General features: G+C 41.7%; 1 protein-coding gene across 6 annotated transcripts in view; it reads right to left on the bottom strand.

Moving 5' to 3' along the window:
* Nucleotides 1-19,764, bottom strand: part of babo (TGF-beta receptor type-1 babo) — a 59,989-nt gene that overhangs the window by 25,842 nt on the left and 14,383 nt on the right. For 2 of the 6 annotated variants that reach the window (XM_031983196.2, XM_031983195.2), the window contains exon 3: nucleotides 746-954. In XM_031983196.2, the coding sequence (XP_031839056.1) occupies nucleotides 746-954 (209 nt within the window). Of the gene's footprint in view, nucleotides 1-745; nucleotides 955-2,722; nucleotides 7,317-9,455; nucleotides 9,611-19,102; nucleotides 19,290-19,764 lie in introns of those variants that run through there. The other 4 variants (XM_076371375.1, XM_031983197.2, XM_076371373.1 and 1 more) reach the window with 4 other exon arrangements.

A 19,764-nucleotide genomic window follows, 5' to 3' on the forward strand; every position in this document is an offset into this window, starting at 1 on the left:
AAATTTCAGAAACTTTAATCAACTTACTTCGCTTCGCGGTCATTGTATCAATTCATTTAAGAGTATTTCCGAAAATCAGCTACATTCGATAATCGCAACGGAATGAATAAGGAACGAAGCATTTTAACAGCTGCACTAATCCTTTAACCCCTTGACCTACAATATCATCTCAGTCTCGCAACGAAAATTTCAATCCAGATTTTACAAACTAGAGTATTAGTAATTTATTTGAAGTATAAATTAAATATTACTTTCCTATTATAAATCGTTAACCTTTGGAGCAAACATGGGCAAGGAACAAGCATCATAATTCTTTCTCTAACGACTACGGAAAAGTAATTGCAATTATACTCAAGAAGTAAATCATAGAGCAAGGGGTTAATCCTCGAATCTATAACTCCATTGAACTCAACAATGTTTAATACTAGGTTCACAAACATTCATTCTACAATTCATTCTATAGTTCCCAGAAAAACTGACCTTCGTTCTTTCAGATCTTAAAAATCCCAGTTTAAAGAGGCACAATTCCATATTCGCGTATCAACGAAAATCGACAGTTAGCAACCATTTACCATGTTCCTAATTCAATATCCTAACGTTGGCATCGCAAATATTGCTGCGAGTACTTGAAAATCGAGGTGAAAAAGCTCTTTTCGATCCGACTCGATGAAACCGCGGTTCTCCTTCGTCGGAGAACGAGGGCCGACCTTGGTAAGGGAGGAACGCGTGCGCGCGGAAGCTGTACCTCGTCCGAGGTAATCGGCGACTCGAGAGTATGGCCCACCTTCGGCCTCGCGAGGGGGAAAAGAGGGCCTTAGGTCGCGATTGCAGTAGTCGGTGTGGTTGCAGCAGGCGACCACGTACTCCATGTCGCCTGGGCCGCGTAGCGTGCCGTTCATGCTGCACCAGACCGAGTACTCGGGCGCCGGGAAGAAGCGATCCTTATCGTAACACCTGAGAAAACAATTTCACAATTCACGGCTGCGTCCGGGCCGCGGAAACGGAAAACGCGCCATGTTCGCGGACGGAACGCGTAATCCTGAGAGCTAGACTTGAACTAGAACAACCGAACTTTTAATACGATTAACCCCTTGCGCTCGAGAGGCTATAATGAGAGGAATATTATGCTTTGTACAACGCATTAATTAGCGAAGTATTGAAATCAAATAGCTTTGTTTCTTAATTTATGCACGTTTTTTGATTAGTTAGTTTTAAGGAATGTTGTTTATGTCATTGAAAAATGCGGAATGTTTCTAGTGGAAAACTTTCGATTGCAAAGGGTTAATGTTGTGTTATATAAACAATGAAACTGCCGAGTAATTGTGTTGAGTCTTCGAAATTCCTTCGTAGAAACTCGGAGAGTGCAGGTATTGAAACTTTAATCGATTCACGATTTGCGTATTGTTGAAACGATTTGTTTAATAATTTCTCCGAGAAACATTGTTTATATTTCTGATAATTGCACAAAGAGGAAACCTGGGATGTTTCGCTTTGACTTGTCTGGCAGTTTTAGTGGTATTATGAAACTTGTAACAATAGACCTTTTGCAGTTTCTATGTATCTTGATTGTAGTATTGAAACGAAATTATTTATTGTTCAAATCGTGTCGGATATTTAACGCTTTCGAGATGTTTGTTCGGTCATTGTGAAATTAGAAAACTGAATGACGGCGTTTTGACGAGTGCGGTTGTTCTAGTGTTAACGGTATCTTGTCGACGGCATTTCGTAATTTCTCTTCTTCGTTTCATTTGTTTCCTGTTTTATTTGTTTCTCGAACGGGATCGGCGCGATTGTTTTTGGAAGAATAAGTTACACACTTATCTCTTCGAGCATGATCAAAGCGGACACATCGGACGCGGCACGATGTTTTTAGTAGCCTAGTCATTTTCACTCTTATCGCTTCAATTTGAAATTGTTCTTTTTCTGGTCGTTTCGAGGTTGCAGACGAAGCTGTCTCGCCACAGCTCGTTGCGAAAACAAGGTGTTAATGCTGAGAAAAACACTTGATGACCCGAAGATGACACTCGAAGCCATCTCGGCGGAGTTATTCTTTTCTTTTTCCTGTCACTGTCGACGACTCGCGAATCGTCCGGATGCTCGGAGCGAATTTGCTTGACGCTGGAACTACCGAATGGATCGTGATGATATATTCTTGATTTCTTATTTAGCGACTATAAAAAGCACACGAATGTTTTTCTGAGAAATCATTGGATAAGTTAATGTCGTAACACGCAAGGTATTAGGTCATCCCACAAGCAATCTTGTTGTTTTTGTACGAACTTCTACTGTAAACAGTATTCCCTTTATTTGTTAATTCTCGAAGTTCGACCTTTCCCATTTTTTGAGTAATTGCTTAATGTCATTCTCTGAAAGTGAATGTGGCTTTCCATTAAAAAATTCATTCGAAACAGTCACTTGTATGAGAACCTAATGCAATGCAAATCAATTGAAATTTTAATATTCAGGATCTTGGGACTTGTATAAAAAGAACAGGACGAAGAGAATTCGACTGATCGGTAGTTCTAGCGTGAAATAAGTGACTTGCGTCTATCGGTAACGCGCGGTGCCCGATTATCGTCGCCTCCGACCGACTTTGATTCGCCGGCTCGTGAAATTGTCGAAGCACTCGACGCTAATTACGCTCCGCCCGATAATTATCTATTCCGCAAACAACCGTGCAACAAGATACCATTAAGCGCATTTAATAAGCTGCCGGGCTTACACTTATCGATTAAAGCGATTAATCGGCTGCTCGAAGCTGTTCAAGATCGACGATTATTTATCCGGAACACGCCGGCTACTGAAAAGAAGCTGTTTTAGTCCACGAGGAGAGCTGACCATTTACATACACGGGTATTCGTGTACATGTTACGGTTCAAGTGATCAATCAACGTTTACATTAACGATAACCGGACAATATCAATAATAACCGAACAGAGAAATTAAAATGAATCATTCATAAGAATTGAAATTCACAATTACACAAGTGTAAATGTGATAACTTTCAGTGGAAAGTAATTTTGATAATAATCGATGAAGTGATAATAATTATGAAACTGCTGATTATTAATATTCAGTCGGTAAATGTGATTATCACGCGATATTATTGTAATTAGATTGACTAAAGGACGCGGTTATTATTAACACATTGAGCGCCGGCGACCTAAGAGACATTTAAAGCCTGAGCGCCGGCAACGTATCGGCCACTTAGCCCAAACGCCGGCCTCATTCGCTTGTATCTGATCAATGAGTAGCAAAAAAAGATATTCGAAACATTATACATTTTAATTGCATATTCGCCATATACAATTTAACGGAAATCCAAAAATCCGCATTATTGCGGGATCGGCGCTCAAGCGATAGACTCAGAATCCCGCGTTTTCACGGGGCCGGCGCTCAATGTGTTAATGTATATTAGCCGGTAATTGTATTAATACTAATCGGATTTATTACGTGAACCGTAGCATTATATACAGAAGTGTTCTCTTTTGTCTCCGTTAAAAGCCAGCGAGAGTTGGGTTCGTTACAACAGGGAATTTCACGGAAAATAGAAAAACAACGATCGAGTCTAACCATTTCGCTGGCCCTTTGCTGTCCGCGAGGACGATGCCGTCGCGACAGCGAAGAAGATGGACGGATTAAACTGGAAGGACGTGCAGAAACGGGAATTATAATAGCTGCGGTTGGCATAAACGAAACGTTGATGCAAGATTACATTCTTTCTTAGTCGTTGTTTTTTGGTACTCCATTTTTTTTCTTCCTCTCTTCGTCCCGTATCTTTCAATTCGTCATTAAATCGCTTTCAAGATTCCGTTTCCGAATTCGTGACGCAACCATGAAGATCGAAATGTAATCCGATATTATTTTAATATTCAATTTTATGCAACCAGAATATTAAACGGGCGTTCGTGTGCCTGTAACGTCACGGGACAATTTTATCGAACACTGTCGTGACCGGTTACTTTCGAAATCGAACGAACCAAAATTTCTCTGAACGAAGAGGATCTTCATACGTCAGTTTCATTGCTTTTCAAACTTCCAAATGTTCAATGTGCGATTTAATTTGAAATTACCTCGTCTTCAATAAGAACAAAGCTGTTCTTAGAAGATCGATAGATGAACAACCAAATACAAGCATACTTTTTATGTTTCCGTTATTTATCGACAATTTAAGTCTATGATCGTTTCTTCATCTTCAGCAAGAAAATACTGGTGCAAAAACATCGATCAGTAAACACATAAATACATGTACGCTTTCAATATCTCGTGGCTATAAAAGAATGTATGTAGTATAAAATTAACAAATATCAATCTGTAAGTACAGACTTCCAATGTATTCAATAGTTTTAAAAGGAATGTACCTTGAAATTTTGAAATTACAATGACGTTGAACTCTCACGGCCGAGCGTATAACAGTTTAAATTAAATAATTACTCCATTTTGCAAAATCAAATAAATCAACGAGATGCCTGTATATTGGTATGTGACTTCAAAGTCATACGAGCCTACGGAAGGTTAAATTGTCGATCACACTCGAAACGTCTCTTGCATCGACTTTCCGGCGTTGCAGACAATATCGACGACTACGGGGAAAGGTTAACACGCGTAATCTATCTGGATTTGTATACAGAGGGACGAAAGAAGGAGGACGTGGAGGAAGAGGGCTGAGAAAGGCTCGCGTAGCGACGCTACCAACAATCTTCTTCTAAAGGGAATCGAAGGAAAATATTTACAAAAGATGTCCCTTCTCTAAGAATCTGTTTACCAATGTCACTACGGTGTCTACTTTCGCTAGAGAGTGCAGAGAGGAGAAAGAGATATACGGCAACATGCTACCGGCGCCTTACAAGTCCGCTCGGGAGGACTTCCGGTCCCCGAGCACTTGCCAGCGAAACGAATAAATAAATAAACTGAGGAGGAGGGTACCATGAAGTAACTAGCACCTCCATAGGTGGCAAATATTTTCCCCGTTACTCTATTCATTTTACTCGACACTTTAATAGTCTTTCTCAAACAATTTTCTTTCAAACTGATGAAAAGATAATCATTCTTCACGAAAATTCTAGTTTGAAGATTCGAATGTTTGCTATTACGGTTCCAAAATTTTTGAAGTCAACTGTCCGAATTTGGAATTTTCTGACTTTATATCGATCTTTTAAAGTATTCTCAATTTAAAGGTTAGAACGTTGTCGTCGTGTAATCGAAGAGAAATAGGGGTGATTATTGCATTGTTTTAATTGGCTATGCTGCTAAGCTGCATGGAACGGGAGGGAGTTGATAAATGGAAGGCCGTGAATGGGTGGAAATGAGAGAATGCTACGACATCGTCGACGAGTATCGTTGAATTAGATGATCGAGGGTTGATTCGGATCGTCCTCGTATATGTGATTAAGGACAACATTGAGAGTCATCGCGAGACTGCTGATTTTGTTCGCGAGCAGCAGACGCATTGTCTGAAAAGTTTGACTGTTATTATGAGCTGAATGGAACGAATTATAGAAATTCGTGGTTCGACTTCGAGTGTTTTCAAAGTAGTTAAAAAAATACATTTTTTGGCACGAACACTGTGACAACATTTTAGCAGTCTGATAATTAATCTTGCCGCCATACACCTCGCGCGAAAACGCTTCTACTAGAAATACCAGAAAATCTTTTCGTGTTTTAAGCACTATAATTGTCATGGTTATAATATGAATTCTTATTTTTGATGTGCAATTTAAATTGGTATTTAAGGTCACTGGAAATGACGGTTGTTGACTAATTGTAATAATTATGTTATTGAGTAAATGTACTTATTGTTTTCATTATTTTCATGGAGTTTGATAATAACAACGAGAAGGATTTTCCGCTACTCTTAATAGTTCTCGTTGGAAGGAAAACCGATTTAAATTATGACATTTAAAAAATAAAAATCACGATGTCCCTCGGAAGCGTATTGTTAAAGGTTCGATCTCGTTTCTTTTCGCGTCGGTTCTAACGCCACTATTGTCGCGCGTTGTGATATTCCGTGAAACATTGATACACAGTACCGCTCAGAATTCTTCTAACGGAGATACCACACAACTTTAGAGTTACCTTTTATAATATTATTTTATAAGACAATTGCAAATATATGCGCAACAAATAATTATACAAAACAATACTGTAATAAATACGGTATCACAGACTACATCGCGATGACAGTAGCAAACAGACCGCAGATTTCGGTGGGTTCTTGTAGCATGTAAAAATGCAAAGTCGTAGAAAGTACGCGTAGCAGAAACATGTGAAACACACCCGAATTACAGCGTTCTCTATAACATCTGGTAAAACATGATATTCTACCATAGATTTACTTTCTTAATAAAAGCGTCGCTAGTTAAAAGACAAAAGCCGCCAACCGACGAACCCCAAAATTGTCAATGGACTTACAACCACAAAACTTTATGCATGATATACAGAAACGAATCCAAGGAAAATAAATTATTCAGTTTCTGCTTAAGTTCAACTTCAAATTTTCCCAGTCAATTTGGTCAACTCTCAACTGTCCAACTGGCAAGAATTCGTTTTTTGTATTCAGCGACTCGCATCTTCCACTACAAATGAAACTGAAGTGTCGCTTGCGCGCTTATTCATCGGCGCGACACGACGACGATTCATACTTACCTTCCAAAACACGGTGTAACACGTAAAATCTCAGTCGTTCGAATAATTGTGAACGGTACTGTACACATCTAGACACAGATAATAGAGTCGAGCGCGACAGAGAGACAGAGACATAGAGATAGAGAGAGACAGAGAGAGAGAGAGAGAGTGTGTGTGTGAGAGAGAAAGAGACAAGAAACAAAGTGATCGGTAGGGCGGGAAGGGGAGGGAACTGTGTGTAAAAGAGAAAGAATGCAGACAGCTGGAGGGTGTCAGCGGGTTTTCAGCGCGCGCGATAGGAAGACGCCAGCGAGTACGTTACTGGAGGCCGTACAACGCACAATTCTGCATAGTAAAGTGAAGTGGGCCGAGGAAGGGGGAGTTGATACCGGTGGCGAGAAGATAGAGAAACGGTTACGATGCAGCGGGGGCGTGTCGACAATAATAGACGAGCCATTCATTTATCGAAGCGATTAACTCCGCTGAAAGTCGAGGTATTCAGGAAATTTCGCGAAGAGCCGAACCTAGTGATTCAATCTTGAAGTTTGAAAAATCGTTCAAGGCTTAACGCGTTGACTGCCACGAGAGTTTCGTGTGTTTTGTATAATATTACTCATTCTTTCGTAACGAGGGTACTATTAAAATCAATTATTAATGATTTGATACCATAGTTCTTAAGTTAGACTATTATTTAGTCGCGTGACTAAATATTTTCATTCGTCATCAATTCTTCCACTGTAATTCCTTTCAAGCAGTTTGCAAGCTATGCTCATAGGTGACCATAATGGCGGTCAACGTGTTAACGGATTGTTTATCAATGCGATAGCCTTTAAATATTAATTTGGATTTTTATACGGTAGTGGATGGCGAATAAATTTGGAAGTCTCTTCTATCTGAAGGGAGTTAGTCGTTCTCGACGCGTGAATGATTCGAATATAGTACAAAATCGTAACAACGAACTTCAGTTAACGTCGGTTAACTTCGGCTGGACGCACAACATCGTGAGAACGATCATATTCGTTTGCGTTTGCGTACACAGCGGTCGCGTCTGCAGGAGATTTCAACGGCACGAGGTGTATGCGTGGGGCGGTGTTGTGCACAGGTCTCGGTGTTTCATCTCTCGGGTGTACCGTTCCTCCACCCTTCTCCTCGGTTGCAAATTGAAAAAAACTGCCGGAGGGATGGGCGGGCTGACGCTGCCCTTCGAATGTCGTTTGAACGTAACGGATATTCGTTTTTGAAAGGGATCTTCCGCTAAACCATAATTGCATCGATGAATCGTAGGGTCTCTGGGGAATGAAGTTTCGATTAAATTGATTTCGAGATACTTTACACATCCAAGGGAAGGGAAATGAAAACCTTCGAAAATTTCGTTTCGGGAGATCTGTTTGCAATTGTTTCGTGGAACTTCATCGAAATAATCGAGTTGAAATGTAATCCGATCTCGTAAAAAACGTAACCATGAAACGAATACGAAACGAATAAAGAATCCGAGCACTTGCGAAATGTTTGGATGAATCATTAGCAAATGGACCTATCGTTTTGCACTTTGATCAATTTGCAATCGAGGAACAGTCGTGGAGCATCTTATTCGACTAAATATATGAGATACTTTGAGAACGGATTCTGGAAGCTGGAATAAAACGAAGATCGAGAGTGAGGAAATTATAATTTCGGCTTCGTTTTCAAATTATTCGCGACTGAAAACTTGTGTGAATTATATCTAGAACTATTGGTGGATTTCGATCGTTAATCATTCAAAACTGAAGCTGCAACGTCTACTTCTTTACTCTTGATCATCGTCTTGTTTCAGCTTACAGAATCGTCCACTTTATTTAGCGAAACACCCGGTATAATCCCATTCACTTGAGCCATTAGGTATGAAATGGAAGGACTGGAGTTTTGCGGAACGGGTAATAATACACTGAGTCCAATCGGTATCGGTTAAACAAGTGGAACGATAAATAATAAGTACCGAGAAGAAGCATCTACAAAGAAAGTTGGATATTCGACAACAGCGATAACAATATAATCACTACTCTAACTAACTAGACGCTCTCCGGTAATATGTACAGTGGCTCTCAATCTACCAGAAGATCAGTGGCCGGAGAAGGAAGGTAGAATTTAAAGCTAACGCTACGCGTCCACTTAAAAGCAACCGTCGAAAATTGTATACCCCGTTATCGCGTCAGGATAAGATAATCACAGACCAGTGAATTTTCATTCATAAATGTAAAAGCTTCAACTTGAATATTTGATTACATTCACGTTACTCTTCTATTAACTTTAATTCTATTTACGTTCCTGGAATGCTTCTAAAACAGAGTAGTTTAATGCGATACAATTAAAATAATCATTCGAACGGTGAACAAGAAGATTAACGCTAGGACCAGAATTTCTGGAGAATATTGCACCATCTAGAATCATTCAAACGAATCTTCAACGAACACCGATTTCTTAGGAACGTTAAATAATATCTTCTGTTTATTTTGAATAGCACACAAGAATTCTATTTATTAGTTTCACAAATAATCATCCGTGTATTAAAACAACAGTAGAATCTAAGAGAACGTGCTAATTGCAAGGATTAAACGTTTACTCTGAAGTGGACGTGTAATCTATCGATTCAAGGAAAGATAAGTAAATATATGTGTATATACATATAGAGAGAGATCAAGGAGAATAGATAGTGAGATAAATAGAGACAGAGATACAGGGCAGTGATAGATAAAAAAAAAAAAAGAAAGAGAGAGAGAGAGAGAGCTGCAGCAAAAGCCTGAGCCACCTGCAGAGTGTCTCGCTACTTCCAGGTCGGCGAAAGGAGACTGTACCTTCTTTGTTGCGGGGGTGCAGCTGAGGTTTCAGATCCCGATTGCAAAAATCCTCTTTGCAGCACTCGATGACGAAGGTCGTGTTCCGCGAGTCGCTCGTCATGCAGAAGATGAGCGGCTCGGGCTGTGACGGCGACAGCTGTTTATTCACGCACCTTCAAGCCGAGTTTTTCACCAGTTTCAGATAAAAGTGCCACAAAAAAAACCAATTTGTCGTTCGGGAGGGTTAGCTTTTGGGCGCGGGATGTTTTTAAGGGACTAAGGGGATGACGATCGTGTTCTTGCAACTGCGAAACGGTTCCAAACGGTTCCCTAGAACCGTCCGCCGTTCCTTCGACCGATTTTCGAAGGTTTCCCGCAAGCCGCGCCAAGAAAAATGGCCGCGGCTGCGGCTAACGTAGCGCACCGGGGGATGGAACTTGTCCGTCTATCGATTTTTCATTCGGTGGAACCGTTCGGTGAAAGAGACCCCTCTTTGGTCTTGTTCGGTTCGTACGTTCGAACGTTTGTTCAGCTAAGACCTAAATGCACACCAGCGGTTTGCGGAGAGATGTGGCAGCGTTGATTGTTTTAGAAGAATAGAGAGATACAACGTTCTCTTGTTCTCCTTTTTCGCAACACGAAGGAACTTCGCGTCTTTATTCTTCCGAAACAATCGCTGTTGCGACATTTTCTCGGAAACCGCTCGTTTGCGTTCGGTCTAATTCGTCGGAACGCGTGGCGAAACTGAGGGTCGCAGTTCGTTCGGAGTGACCATTTATACGGATGATTCTTAACCGACGCGCTGAAGTTGAATTTAACCCTTAACGGACCTGCTGTATTTCAAGGTTACTTACCGACAGGTCCAAGCTATATAAAATAAAATCATTTCTGCAGCTATATACGCGGCATTCGACCCAGTAAGTAAAAGTGCAATGCCGCGTGTATTGCGGCATTGGTCTGTTAAGGGTTAACTTTTAGCTTCTACTTTGGAAGGTCTTGCGATTGCGTTAATAGCTACACGTGTATATCGAAGGTTCTTAAAATGATTTTTATACTTTTTCTGAATCCACCGTAAGAATAAATGATCACTCCGAAATGACTAGGTAACTCCGACAGTACTGACTTTCGAGGAAGATCCGGGGAAACTAGAATTTCAAAATGACTTCGTCGTCTCGGGAACAAAACAGTTCGAGCTACCACGGAACAGTCGCGATGAGTTTCAAAGAGACATTCCCCAAAGGTGGCAACTTCGGAATTACCTTAGCCGCGTGTAGGTCACGTGTTCCTCGTCATACTTACACTTCGATATTCAAGCGTCGTACGCTAAAAGAAACTATTCCCTGTATTCTCTTTCTTATCCTTCGAATATTAGTCAAACTACAACGCGAGGAACGTATCGCAACTGGGGATTCACTGGTCAAACAAACGTGAAATCAAAAAAAAAAGGGGGGGGAAAGAAAGAACAAGAAAAGTAGAAAAGGCTCGTCAAAATCAAGAAACTCAAACTTTCATGGAAAAATGAAGGGTTGGCGGCACTGTTAAAGGGAAAAAAGATTCAAAGGGAGAAAAGGGGAAAGAGGCAAAAAAAAAATCTGTTCAACACCGTGCAACTCAACACTCGTTTTGCGATACCTGACAGTGGGGGTAGCCAGCGGATCGTCCTCTCCCGGTTATTGCTCCCGACGTCGTACAGAGATCGAAAATCAAAATAAAATAGGAAAACGGGAAACGGTGTGCCTATCTCTCATCTTTCCTCGTTCCCCGATTCGTTCGTCCGATTAATTAACTTCTCGGCGAGGATCGAGAGGAGGTTTCTTCACTCGAGATATCCTCCCGAGTCCCATCCTGGGCTGAGCTCAAGCAGGCACAAAATCTGACAAACCGAACTCGTCACACCAAATCGATACAACAAAAAAAAAAAAAGAAAAATAAACGTACAACGTGTATTCCTGTAAAGGAAAATCAGAAGAAAACCAGGATAAAATTAAAAAAAAAGAGTCACGAAAACATGGTAGTTAGGAGCAAACGAGCATCATTGCGGATGCAGTGAGATGGGTAATTGGTTAGTGGAGGTCGTTCAAATGAGCGAATTCGGTCGGCCATACGTAGAAAAGTTCTTCAACGATCTTCATTCGCGTTGCCGTTCGCGAACGTGTGTCTCCGGTTTGGTTCGTAGGCTCGAATCACGCGATAAATTACTGGCCCGTAACGTTCCTCGCTCTGCTAGACCAGCGACGGAACTTTCGGCGATACGCTCGCAACCGCCATCTTGTTTAGCAACCGTGTTTCGCAAGTTGCTGTGGACTTCCTGGCCCGTACGTGTTATAATTACGGAATTACTGATCGATGCGCGTTACAATTGGAACAAACGAAACTTTCATAAATCTACACCTGATCCTGGATTTACGCGGTAGTTTTCACGCGTGATCTGAATTTAATAACACCGAATAAAATCTAGTTATCTCTTCTGAAATGTCATTATTATTTCTTTTGTTTGGCTACATGAAATAAATCTGTATTTCCAAAGGTTATACCAACTTTTCTTTCCAATAGTTTGTTTTCTCGTCGACGGAAACTATTCACGCGGTTTTCATCGCGTGGAATGAATTCTCGTGTAAACCGAGGAGGTGTAGATATATTCCATGACGATTCGAAATGCGCGAAATTACTGCCGATAAATTGGGCCACGTTCTACTTCTTATACAAACGGGACGAATCGAAAGTCCAAGGACAAGACATTCAACGAGATCGCGTCCATTTCGGAGGCGTATCTCTTTTGCGCCGTTGAACAGCGACGATAGAGAGAATCTCCATTTTCACGGATGAACAGCGGGTGTATTCGCGACGTTACAAGTTTTTTTACGACGAACGGTAAAAAGAAGGGGATGTGGGAGGAGAGGAAGAAAAAAAGTGGATAAAACGATACGCAAGCCCGAGGAAATTGCGACTCGACGCGAGTCAAGGTGATCCAGAACGACGACGGTAATCCGAGCCGAATACGCGGATACATCGCGGGAGAGATCGACGCGCGGTACGCATTTAATAAACTCAATTATCGCTGGACGCATCGAAATCGTGAGAAAGTCGTTCGGCTCGGTGCTTGTCGAATAAAAGAGAAACGAAAATAGGAAAGGAAGAAAATCGACACCGCACAATTGCGGTTTCGCGAACGCGCGTCTAAAGGTTGCTCGCTGGCAACTTCATTTCCTCGGTTACCTTGGACTTGCCGCAACTTTTTTGCAATCCGAGAAGTTTAATCCTTTAAAAGTCGGTAATAAATCGAGCAACGCCGAGGATCGTCGCAACAGCGTCCATTTTTATTCTGAGAGACGCGAACGGAGGATATTTATTGCACTTCACAGCGATACATTGGGAATTTTAATAAAGCGTCGACTCGGAGACATGGTAAACGCGAAATTTATTTTCAATGGAAGCTGCCGGTGACATCTGTGTGTTACTTTGTAACGATCCTTCGATCGATCGACAGCATCGCGATTCTCACGAGCCAAATAACTTTCTCGAGACTTCGATAGTCGAGTGAAGTTGATTAATGCGTGAAATCAATGTTCGGGTTTCCTTATTAGGTTCAATACGTCGACGAATTAAATTCATGTAATTAGCTATTTTATCAACCGTATATAATTTTAGTTCTAAATTAGTACCGGACTTTTAACTGTTCGACTTCATTTTCCGATAAAAGCAATATAAGGAAGATCATTTACTATAATGATATTTCTCCGCGCGACTTCGAGAAAGATTTGAATGGTTCTCTTGTAAAATGGACATGCAAGTTTCAATTCCGATGATATGTTGATGAAATTTCATTTGTTCCTTGAGTGTTTTTGTGTCCTGAAAATAACCTCGAAACGCGTCACCCGCGTATTAGAATACACCCTGTACACCCTCTCGAGTCGAGCACCAAGGGGTTTGCGTCCAATCGATCACCGATTCGTAGCAATGGCGGCTGCGTTGCCCCGCGAAACCTCGAAAGAAAGAGAGAAAGAAAGAAAAGGAGGAAGGAAGGAAGGAAGGAAGGAAGGAAGGAAGGAAGGAAGGAAGGAAGAAAAAAAAATGAAGGAAAGACGAAGACGAATTAAAGAAGAGAAATAACATCCGATAATTAGCCACGTTTTTATAACCCAGAAAACTTAGATTAATCTCGGATTCGCGTGCGCGATCACATTTACGTTCGCACACGCCGCGAAGTGGATAACGATCAGCACGTAATCGGCTAATTACTTTGTTCGATTCGAAGGAAACTTTTTTTTCTTCCTCTCCTGCGTTACCATGGATCGACCTTAAGCGTTCTTGACGCGTTCTTCGGCGATCACGCACGAGAAATATATCATTTAACCGAAAAATGGACGAGAATATTCATGTTTTGTTGCTTGAAACAACTGAAACGAGACTTTCACAAATTTCTATCGTTTCCCCAGAAAATAAATACATCGATCTTGTTAATGCAGCAGAACGATACTTCCGTTGGAAGATTTATTTACGTACGAAAATGTTAAAGTTTCGACTCGAATTATCACGGAAACGCTTCGCTATTGTTTATCACGATTGGAAAACGTAAACTGGAATTCGCTTTGATGAAAGGGGAAACATTTGCTTCACTTTATAACGTAACGGCACCCAATATGGAACATCAGATTTAGAGAGCTTGACAAAACGAGAGACATGCACTTTTCTCAACGAAACTTGCATCAAAACATAAAGAAATTAATTTATTTTCTGAAATATTGTGGTATTCTATATTAAGAGCTGCTCCATATTAGGCGCTGTTACCCTATATGTAAGGAAATAACCATAGAAGTAAGATAATCGTTTATCCCATTGAAATGCGAAAATAAAAACGCGAAGAAGAATATTCCGGAGAACGTAGCGAGTGCGTTTCATCAGACTCATTTCCGAGAATCGTCGAAACAGAAAAATATTGACGAAACTCGACAGGATATTTTCGTTACGGATTCGTAACGCTGATGTAAAAATCTTCTCGTTGCATAATACCCTCTGGACCCGAGCGGAATCGGCGGGTTCCCTGAAAAATACGACGGTTCGCCGAAAGAATAATAAGTTCGGTATTCTCGTGAGCGCCGGGGAACGCGTAAAAGAGCGGCGAAGGTCAGAGAGGAGGAACAAACTAATCGTCCGGAGGTGCGTTTACGTGCGGTTTACCCTAACCGCTCGTTCGCACCTGCATTAAACGTCAATTTCGCGCACGTGAAACGGCGGACCGGTGGAAAATAAACTGGACATCGTGTCGTTAACGTTCAAAAATACGACGACGCTTTCCACTTCCCTAATAAGAAGTGTCCCTTTGTCTTTTCGAATCTCCCGCGAATAAACCCTTTAACTGAAAGAGGAAGAAATCAGAAAAGATCCTTCGTAATGCTGGTTGAAATATGAAAGATATTTTTAAGAATTTTAACTAGTTAGCGGTTGCGACCTCTTTGAAAAGTGTGTATCTGAAATCCGATCGCGAAAAGTAAGACGATCATACTCGTCATGACGCAAAACCTTGCCATTTCTTCATGACGAGTATACTCAGTATAACAGCTAACTGGTTAAATAATTCCAATTCTGAAATTTGAATATTTTGTTTTCTATTTGGGATAGATATACGTCGTAAGCACTGATGAAATCGAATACTAAAGACTATAATTAATTATCGTTGCCCCATGCAATCGTTATCGAACATAATCAAAGATCGAGTCTCGCGGATAAAGAATATTATTCCACGACAGATTTCACCTCTCCCGTAGCTTTTCCCCGACTTTTCCAATGAGCATATAGTGCAATCAACTAGTTGACAACCAGATTAGTTTACTTTCATTTTATTTCCCTCTACTTCCTTCGGAACCGGGGTCCAAACTTTAACCTCGAGCACCTATTATAAAACTCATAACAGTTCTTGGCGCATAAACTGTGTAATGAAGTTTCAACACTGCTCGCGACGTAAGTACTCGGTCCCATTGCCAGCAGCTTCCGCAAATTAAGAGAGGCGAACGCGAAACAGCCGAAACGAGAGGAATATAAGATAGAAATGGGAAAAAAAAACAGAATAGACAGGAAGGTGGAAAAAAGAAGAATCAAACACGAGTGGCCACGACACTCGACCATTTCAAGGAACGCAGTTAATGATCTCATTAAGAAGTTCGTTATCACGCCTGTTTTCACGGTTAGCTATAAAGAGCGAGCGTGTGCTCGGGAGAGCTTAGCTTGGCGCGTTCGCATGCCGCGTTTACACGAGCGTGCGATCGGCAATGGAAATATTAAGTGATGTAATATAAAATGTCAGATTTTTCTTACTCACAAATGTTTGTACTCTCGTCTTTGTTATTCCTTTGTCTTTCATATAACCTATTGAACAGTTTCATTGTCGACTATCAGAGTAACTTTACGCAAAAAAATTTTTCGGAATTGTTTCTTTTTGTTTAATATCTCTAAAACACTTTACAATGTGTCCAGAATGGACATTTGGTAAATTATTTGATCAGTATTTACGGATGTAGTGCGTAGATGCTTTCTCAACAGACTGCATCTGTATTATGGTCGCCCCTTATGTTATGGGGAGAAGATTGTTGAGATGTTTTCTGCGTTTGATTTCCCCTTCTACAGATCTGATCATAAGATCGTTACGTATTTATTCGTTCCTGACGTATCAGGGAGCGTTTAGTATAGTTCTTAGTACGATGAATTGCAATGCTTCTATTTTTGCTGTGGCTTTTGGCTGTCATGCCACATAGTGCGATCACATAGGTCCAAATCCGTTTAATTATTGTTTTATTATGAAGAGTTTGTTGCTTGTGTAAGCTTCCTCTTTCTGCAAAATCCGACATTTCATATGCACCAACCTAACATTTTCGTGGCAGTGACTAACTCGTAACGCTAAGGGCATCAGTGAATACTGAATTTACGCAGCAGTCGAAGAAATTCATTGCCAATTCTTTCTACGGATCACCGAAGCGCATTTTTTTAAATTCACTGCGATTCTTGGTGTTTTGCTCATGCAGAGGAATTAATTTATTCAACGATTCCTCGACAAAAATGCACTTGTGATTTCAGTAATTGAATCTGAACCTTAAAATTTCGAATCGCCCTAATGATAATAATTTCTGAGCCCAATTGGAAAAGAAAATGCAATCGCGATAATAGGTTCGCTGCGTGAAATCGCTATCGGAATGAATAAAACGTTTAATAATGTTCCACGTAACAATGCTAAACGAAAACAGCGGCACTGCATAATTAATCACCGTTGTTTGCAACATTTATCCCTGCCACGAATAAAATCGGTGTACATCGCGCGGAACACGGAAAATTCGCGTAACACCGACCGAGATAATAACTCGAACAATATAGGGCAATAAACTAATTCGGTTTATATTACATTGAACTGTTAATGGAAACCGCGAATCTCGACTTTCGAGCGTTATTCACATGGAAATCTAAATTTGCGTGAACAATAACGAAACGACACTAATTTGCGTTATTACATTCGATTTACGATTCGAGTGAATCAAATTTCCAGCGTTAATCGTGGACTGTAGGGCAGGTAAAAACGTTTTGCCGTGATCTCGTTCCGCAACATGGATACATTATTTTCAATTAAGAGTCCGATAACGCAAGCTTGTAGGGGAACAGCCGTCGAATAATACTATATAACGTTTAACGAGAACGCGATGGTGTCGTAAACAAATTTTATTTCGAGAAAATCGCCACAGTCTAATGATACAGCGCAATAGCAATATCCTCGGGCAATCAGCGTCCATAAAGCGGCTGGAATTTCCATTTCGAACCGATCGCGTGATTGCTCGATAATTTTCTCGCGACAAAGAGGGAGAATTTTTATTCGTACGATCGTTTGACGTTTCATCGTTGAAAAAAAAAAAGAAATAAATCTTCTCTTCGCTCGTAGTCTCTTTTCCGATCGCGAAATGATGGCGGCGCGCACGGTTCGCGGGCGCAAGGAGGAAGCCGGCCGGTGTATTTTCGCCGGCCGGTATAAACCACACCCGAAACGAGCATTACGCGAATCATTTTGCAATTTCTGCCCGCATCGATTCAGAAAACTCGCCTAGCACGGGAATATTCTGCGCATGCCTTCCTCCGACCGGGCCGGCCACGGATTAGTGTGTTGCCTTCGGGTTACACGCCACCCATCACACGCACACACACGCACAAATACCACGTCCGATCCCTGAATATTAAACGGACGCCTCGGAATCGCTGGCGCCAAATACACAGAAACCAGGAATTATTAAACAACAGATTAATGTTTGCATTAGGTTTGGGACAACACGACGACGGACTGCGGTCGTAGCCGCGTCCGCGCCTCAAGCCGCGTTCCCACCGCCTCGACTTTGGCGTTCGACTTCGCGGCACAGGTTGCCGAGTCCGCGAGAAGCAGTTTCGACAGAAACGAAATGATCAAGTTACGCGACGATGAACTGTTCTTCAAATCTAAGATTTGTCGTGTCGGTGAATTAGCTGCTAAGGACCACGTGATTAGGAAAACTGAAATAAATGACAATGTCTCGAGCTTTAAGTTGGAACAGCGAGGACAACGTTTTAAATGCCATCGTTGAATCGACTTTGGTTTCGGTGTAACAATTTGGGATGTAGATAGAAAAAACTATAAGATCTGAGAAACCAAGTAGCAAAGTTGTACGCCAGAAGTTAAGACGGTGGGGATGTAACTTAAAGACACATCCTCAACGGTTAGACTTTGGTGTAAGACTTTGTTATATAGTCTGACGAGCTAATAGGAGAAACCATGTGGCCTGGAAAACTGCTAGTTCAATTGGTGTGGCAAGCTTCTTTACCGGAGCAGCGAAGTACGCCAAAAGTCGAAACGGATCGGACATGGCTTAACGAGCGAGCTCGGTCGAGCCAGAATGAATACAATGCAACATGAACTAGAGTTTAAAGGTACGAATATTAACCTGTTCGTACAGCAAACGAACAGTTCATTCTCGCTTGCTCTCGCTTGCTCGCTAGGCGTGCACGCGGCTTAACCTTGCGTACCCGGAACGCCAGCTGCGCTAGCATTGTACATTCTTTCCGACAACTCAGATCGCCAGTTGCGCCGGCACGAATACTTTCGCACTCTCTCATTATACGTAATTGCACGAGGGCAAGATGCATTTGTCTCAATAGATTTTGCCAGCGATCGGTGCGCGTTGGCGAACGAATACAAACATCTTGGCCAGACGACACATCTGAGCTGCAATTGTCTCGAAAGACATCGCACACCTTCGAAGATCACAAAAAATACATTTACATGAACGTATCAACGCGTGAACGACAGAATTTTGTCTTCATTGCCAATCTATAAAAAACGATCGATGTTGAATCGTCTTACGTAAATTCTTCGAGTCGCCGGAAAGAAAATGTTAATCCTTCGCAGTCGAGAGGTGACTATAAATCGTCAGTAGAACTGATATAAATTATAAACTCCTATATATTAATATTAATATTGAAATAACATAGCTTTGTTTCTTCAGTTAGGTATTACGTTTTCTGATTGGTTTCGAAGAATGTCGTCTATGCCTCATCGGAAAATGTTGAATACTTCTGATGAAGAACTCTCGAGTGCGAGGGGTCAAGAACGTTTCCAGGGTTGCAAAGGTTCAAACTAACCGGTTCGGCTGAGAGTAGAATACCTGGAGACAATTTAGGCGAGTCGGACGGCTGTAAGGTCGGATATAAATTCACGTTGCAGAAGTCTGTGTCGCAGCAGCTCCTGGACCGATAGATACCCGGTTTACCGAAGCACACCAGCGGAGCTTCCGGCGGTAGCCAGAGCGACCGGTTCAGACACCTTTTGCACAACATCGGATTTGTTTTAAATTCTCGCCAGGTCTGTGGCGTGGACTGGATGGACCGACGATCGGTTTCGTCGACGAACGGGGGCCAAGGCAAGAATCCTCGGGGGTCCCCGAAGCTGCGCGCCGCGTCGCGATCACTCGATAGTAGGAAATCCTACCGCGCCGCTTTCGCGTTTCGACCAATCAAGTAATCCCGGCCGCGCTATTTTCGATGCGATCTCCGACTGAATTATCCGAATTATCTGTCTGGGGCATTAAACATTTAAACTCCGCCCGTACGTCTGCGACCTGAGACCGTCGCGTTCGTCGTCCCGGTCGATTTCGTTCGATTCCGAGACCGCGTACATCGTGGCCCGACTATTATCGGTTACGGTGGCAGACCAGCGAATGGTGAACTCTTGCCACCCAGCGTTTTCCTGTGACCCAGTAAGCAAATCTTCGTTCGAAGAAATCACGCTGTTCACTGGGAACGAGGAAATTATGGTGATCGCTGATCG

This window comes from Nomia melanderi, chromosome 10 (assembly GCF_051020985.1).
Source record: "Nomia melanderi isolate GNS246 chromosome 10, iyNomMela1, whole genome shotgun sequence".
NCBI lineage: Eukaryota > Metazoa > Arthropoda > Insecta > Hymenoptera > Halictidae > Nomia > Nomia melanderi.